The 5,704-nt window shown below is 39.3% G+C and overlaps 1 protein-coding gene across 1 annotated transcript in view; it reads left to right on the top strand.

Moving 5' to 3' along the window:
• The window catches only part of LOC108574731 (splicing regulatory glutamine/lysine-rich protein 1-like), an 18,154-nt gene extending 14,960 nt beyond the window's left edge, over positions 1-3,194 (top strand). Inside the window, exons 2-5 of the mRNA XM_017937364.1 lie at positions 727-935; positions 1,090-1,274; positions 2,127-2,324; positions 2,959-3,194. Coding sequence (XP_017792853.1) covers positions 788-935; positions 1,090-1,274; positions 2,127-2,324; positions 2,959-3,081 — 654 coding nt within the window. The 5' untranslated portion in view covers positions 727-787 and the 3' untranslated portion in view covers positions 3,082-3,194. The remainder of the gene's footprint in view (positions 1-726; positions 936-1,089; positions 1,275-2,126; positions 2,325-2,958) is intronic.
• Positions 3,195-5,704: the final 2,510 nt, after the last annotated feature.

Here is a 5,704-nt window from a genome sequence, read left to right as displayed (position 1 = left end):
GTGTTAGATTTATCAGTCAGTTAGATATAACAAAAATTAATCTAACGCCTTACTAGGAAGTATATATTACTTTTGTATTACGTTCGGAGAAATCCGTTTAGCCTTACCACCTCTGTTTAGTAAAGATCTAAATGTTTATGAAACGTGGCAAAAGGCCCTTCGGTCCCAAGAGGGGTCGTAGACAATATTAGGGCGTTGCGTAGGAGCATTCTCAGTCCGTAGACAGTGCTCTTACTTCCTTGTGTCTAATAAAAGTTTATAGTTTAAAATAAGGATTATTAATTATTTAACAAACAATAACTCCCATAATCCAATATTAGAGTGGTGAAGAATTGTTTTTTGTGGGTGATAATTGTGACCTTTTGTGGGAATTTTTTAACGCGAATGATTACTACATCGAGGGATTAAGATTGCAGTGAAGGTATATTGGAATGTTAGTGTGTAAGAGAAGGTTGGATTAATTAAGTTGGAGGAATAATTCGAGGTGAAAATTGCGATTGGAAAATTGTATTACTAAATGTGACATAAATCTGAAAATAATCATGACTTTGTACTGCTTAAATATTTAAACACAAAAGAAAATCACATTTTTTTTTTTTTTGAGAAACTTTTGCTCAACGTTTGACCACTCCGCGCCCTCGTCATCCTTCAAAATCTCTTCCACCGTTCCAAAATCTTCAATTTCCAGCTGTAACGAGCAACTTTTAACAATCACTCTGATCACAGACGAAGAGCAAACGAAGAGAAAGCAGTCAAACTGGCGCCGTTCAAGTTTCCCTTCTCGAAGATGTCGAAATCACGCAGCAACGACGAGAAGGACCGTGACAAGGAGAAGGAGAAGGAATTAGAGGGTGAAATGGAGAAAGAGAAGCATTACGAGAAAGAAGTGACCGAAAAGGACACGAGCGACACGGAACACGAGGAGGAGGCGAATGGTCAAGAGAAGGAGGAGGAGGATAACGCGAAAGGACAGAACGTTCAGCTACCGATGAATCGACTGCAATTGACCGCCGAAACTGAATCCAATTTAAAGTCGCCGATATTCGATTCCAATAGCCTGATGGTGAGGAACGAACAGGCTATACCGAGCTCCGGAGGAGGAGGATAACGCGAAAGGACAGAACGTTCAGCTACCGATGAATCGACTGCAATTGACCACCGAAACTGAATCCAATTTAAAGTCGCCGATATTCGATTCCAATAGCCTGATGGTGAGGAACGAACAGGCTATACCGAGCTCTCCGCCACCCTCCTACGAGCACGTTATCGAACAGGTGACGATCTGGGTTGACCTAACAGAATAGAGAGCTAACTCGTTCGTAGAAACTATCGAGATAAAGAACTCGAGTGTTGATTTTCAGATACTGTTGAAAAATTCAGCTTGTAACGGAATATTTTTTCACTTGGTTTTATTGTCAGATATACACTACCGGCCAAAAGTTTGGAATCACCTCCCACCTTTCATCAATATTAAATCTGCTGCTAATTTCTTATAGATTTGAAGTTTATCTCAATTCTACATTTATCAATTTATCTCATATCAATTGATTCGAACGATAAAAAATTCTCAAAATCGTCGACTTTTTTCTGGAAATCTTTGTGTAAATTGCGATGCTCGGTGATTCCAAACTTTTTGCCGGTAGTGTATGCATAGTAAGCTTTCATATTTTTAGCAGTTGATTTTGTTTTTATTATTTTTTACCAAAAATTCACTGCTATTGAAATAGCCATCGGTTGTTCTTTTTACATTATTTTCAATATTCCATGGTTTTTGGGGTTCAAATTCCTCTTGGAAAGTTTAAATTGTCACCTTAAAACATTGCAAAGGATATTTACAATGTTGCTTCCAAATTTTTCTGTAACAATTGCATTCTCTCTGAAACTCGTCAAGTGAGCAATTATGCATATTTACATTTAAACGATGAATTAACTCCTAGAATCTGTATTTTTTTGATTTTTGTTCTTCAAAAATCGAAGTAAATAAAATCAAAAAATTAGAGAAGGCTTGAAACAATTTTGAAAATAGACCGTATAGTTAGTGGAAATTATTAATTTATCGATTTATTTAAGCTAGGTGTAGTACAGGTTTTGCCAGGGCTTTCTGTAATATTTCAACGTAATTTTAGACGCGGCTGGAGCACGCAGCAGAGGCACAGAAGTACGAGGGAGGGAAGAACCTAGGCAGCCACGCGTCTGGCGCAGATAATAGAACAAAAGCGCCCAAGATCCTTCACAAGTCGAGCAAAGAGTTGTACAGAGCAGTGGCGAAACAGTGGGGCATCACTTGCAAGATGAGCGACCACTGCAGATGCTTGGACTGTCAGGTAACTTGTCCTTGCTGTGCGGAGGAATCTTGAAAGCTGCACCTTTTCAACGTTCTACCACCACCTTGCTGCTTTTTCAAACTTAATTCTTGCACTCTGAAATTGCAGCTACATTTTTAGCACAAAAAAGACTTCAAAGCTGAATCGATTTCCTGAAACAAATATTCAAATGCTCTACTGTAGAAGGAAATTTTTATTACACTCACTCTGTCTCAAATTCTAAAATTACGTCCGCTATTTCCAATAATGAAAAGCCACAAATCTCCTAAAAATTCCTCTCCGTCTCAAATTCTAGGAAATTAAATTCGAGGAATTATCCGATAATGAAAAGTTGCAAATTTCAATCACGAATTTACTAAAAATTCCTATTCGTCTAAAATTCTGAGGAGTGCAAGTTTGTGAAGCCACAAATTTTTAAGCTTTAACACTCATTCCTATTTTCTATCTTCTTTTCTCACACTTTTGTGCTTCCTATCCTCGTTTCTTCCACTTTTCTATTTTCTATCGTCTTTCCTTCCACTTTGCTGTTTTCTCTCCCCTCTTCTTCCACTTTGCTATTTTCTATCCTCCTCTTCTCCACTCTCCATTGTAGCTATTTTCAACGATAAAAAGAAATCGCAAATTTCCTTCGCAGAGTTGTTATTTTGACTGCGAATACGACAAAAACGAGCACCAGAAGACTGACGGAGGACTTGGCGCAGGCACGCCGATGTTCATCTCGGAGGTGATGGAAGGTTCCGCCTGCGTGTTGCTCTAAGATGGCGGAAGCAAGCCTCCAGAGTGGCGAGGGGTCTTCGTAATACTCCCCATGAGGACCAGAGATTCACGTGATTGCGCACAAACCAGGCTGACTGTTTTTCCATGGACCGAGACAACCACTACGAGCAAGGACACACTATTAAACGTGGTCCCACGACGCTTTGCAATGAAACGAGCAGCCAGTAGAGTATTTAAAGCTTCGTAATGGAAGAACAAACATGGAATTCTTAAATCTTCGTGAATTTCTATTTCGCAAACTCTTCGACCAATCTTTTCGTTTTAAAATAGAAACGTTCTTGAACTGCTAACTGAATAAATTTAAATTTCGTGTAAATAAAAAAAAAAAAGGGAGTTTATTTCGAGAACTGACGATTATCGAGAAATTCACGGAGGAAGAGAATTCCACGAAACAAGGTAAGTTACTCTGTTTCGTACAAACGATCGCAGATCAATTTTTTGTGCGGCGGCATTTCGTTGAGAAAGACCGTCTTCCTTGAGAGATATTTTGGATAACGACAAGCAAAACGACGTGTGCTTTAAAACACAGAGGAGGTTACTACAGAGAATACCGAAGATCGAAAATATCGGAGAACGGTTTCAACTTGTCAATTGTACTTTTACTCGTTGCATTTTCACTGAATGGTAGACGATCGACGTGTACGCTCGAACAGTTTGTATGTACAATAGGCGTAGAATATAAGCAACCTCGCTATTGAAGATTATTCGAAATTCTCCAAGATGGAAGTGAGCTTTCTTTTTCCAGAGCGTTTTCATATCTTTGAACGGTATTGCTCATAGATGATGTACACATAATTTCCCCAGATTATTCACTCTAACTGGACCAATTGTGCAAGGATGAGCAGCAAATATAAGAATATCTGTGGAACTGATCGTTGTTTAATTTCTGTCCAAGATCGGAGAGAGGGATCGGTTCCTTTCGTCTGGGGAAATTACAGGAGAAACTATACGTTAGCGTAAATGTTAGCCATGTTATAACACAGTGTATAAGTAAAATCGGCATATTGTCTCGAAAAATCTCAGTACTCTTTAAGTGACCATTTTTTGTCTCGTTAAATCGATCCATTCGAAAATTTCTAACTCGAGGAATGAATTCATCGCGGTTCGAAAGAAGAAACTTCCGAAGTTCTTCTAATGAAAGTAGGAAAGTTTCTACGGTATTTCGTAGGTTAAATACATTTTATCTCGACTTATACACTTTGTATTCTTCGACAACGATAAAACAGGCCTATTGTTTCACTGATTCACCGTTTGTTGTTATTGTAAGCACATTTCACAGCTTTCTCTATATAGAGTTTGATAAAGAAACTTGAAGAAACATAACGATAGACTAATAAATTGTACAATCTATTATCGGTCAGTAACGTTAAGTAGATCTTTCAGAAACGAAACAGAGGATCCAATATATTAATATTAACTCTTCACGATAAACGAACGAACACACCACTTACCTTTTCGCTGAAACAGCAAATATTGAGTCTAAGAGGTACCATCCACTTCCGGTACCACTTCCTCTCCCAGTAATCCGTGGAAGAAACGGTGCTCGAGCAGCTTTCCACCTAGGAAATTAGAAAGTATTCCCAGGGGAGCAACGTCCGCGTGTTCGTTCCTCGCGAAAGAAACGGAGAAGCGATCGATCGAGCGGCCCCTGTCGATTCTTCCGTGCGACAGAAACCGCGTGTAGCTAGGTACCTATGTGTAATTAACGATTGTAATTTACACGGATTTCCGGAGGAAATCGAAACTCGAAACACATGAAAGTATTATAGAACGAGCGTCGAATACGTGTTATTCAATGGTGTCTCGTTTGCGAAACCTTGCTCGCGAGATATTTTCACATTTTATCTTCGTATCTCTTTGATTAATTGCATCTGTTGCCTATTCGATTGGTTCTGCTTCTATTTAAATAGAGAATAGAGAAGGTCGCGAAAAATAGAACACTCGGTAGAATCTTTCTTGCTTTTGTAAGAAACTAATCCTTCAATTTTTCTCTTTCGTTCTGTTCTCCTTCTAAATTCATTTCTCGTGGTGTTAGCAAGGATTTATTCGAGGTTGTTGCGCTAACGTAGTGAATCTAGCGATTGAGCGTCAACGATTCTTTGCTGGAACGCGAAACCTCGATTGTATTAACGGAACGACGTCCTCGAACCCTCCAAGACGGACGTCGTTTTTTCGAGGATTCTATGGTAATTTTGTCCTCGTTGCAAACTCGTCGTGAGATTCAGCAGCGAGACGAGTGAAACGGGAAGAAATGGAAAGAGAGAGAGAGAGGTAAAAGAAAAATCTCGACGACAGATGATCGAGTCAATCTGAAACATAATACAGTACCTGTCTATACACTTGTCTTTTCAAACGATTACTACTTGTTCCATATGTACGAGTTCTTTTGTACCTCGCGCCGAAGTAACGATATTTCACGTGCGTGAACTATATTTAGATCGAGCCCTCCCGCCATTGCCAAATCTGTTTTTTCTATCGGTAAGAAGCAGCCTTTTTGTACAGCCGAAGCGGTGATCCCTTTTTCGTGCGATACGACACCGCGATTCGCGACGACTCGAGCAAATTGTGGAAGTTTAATCTCAATTACGGAATGAATTGTACAT

The sequence above is a fragment of the Habropoda laboriosa genome, unplaced genomic scaffold (assembly GCF_001263275.1).
Source record: "Habropoda laboriosa isolate 0110345459 unplaced genomic scaffold, ASM126327v1 scaffold223, whole genome shotgun sequence".
Taxonomy (NCBI): domain Eukaryota; kingdom Metazoa; phylum Arthropoda; class Insecta; order Hymenoptera; family Apidae; genus Habropoda; species Habropoda laboriosa.
Note: the sequence above shows the minus strand (reverse complement) of the source record. Positions and strands in the feature narration are given on the sequence as shown.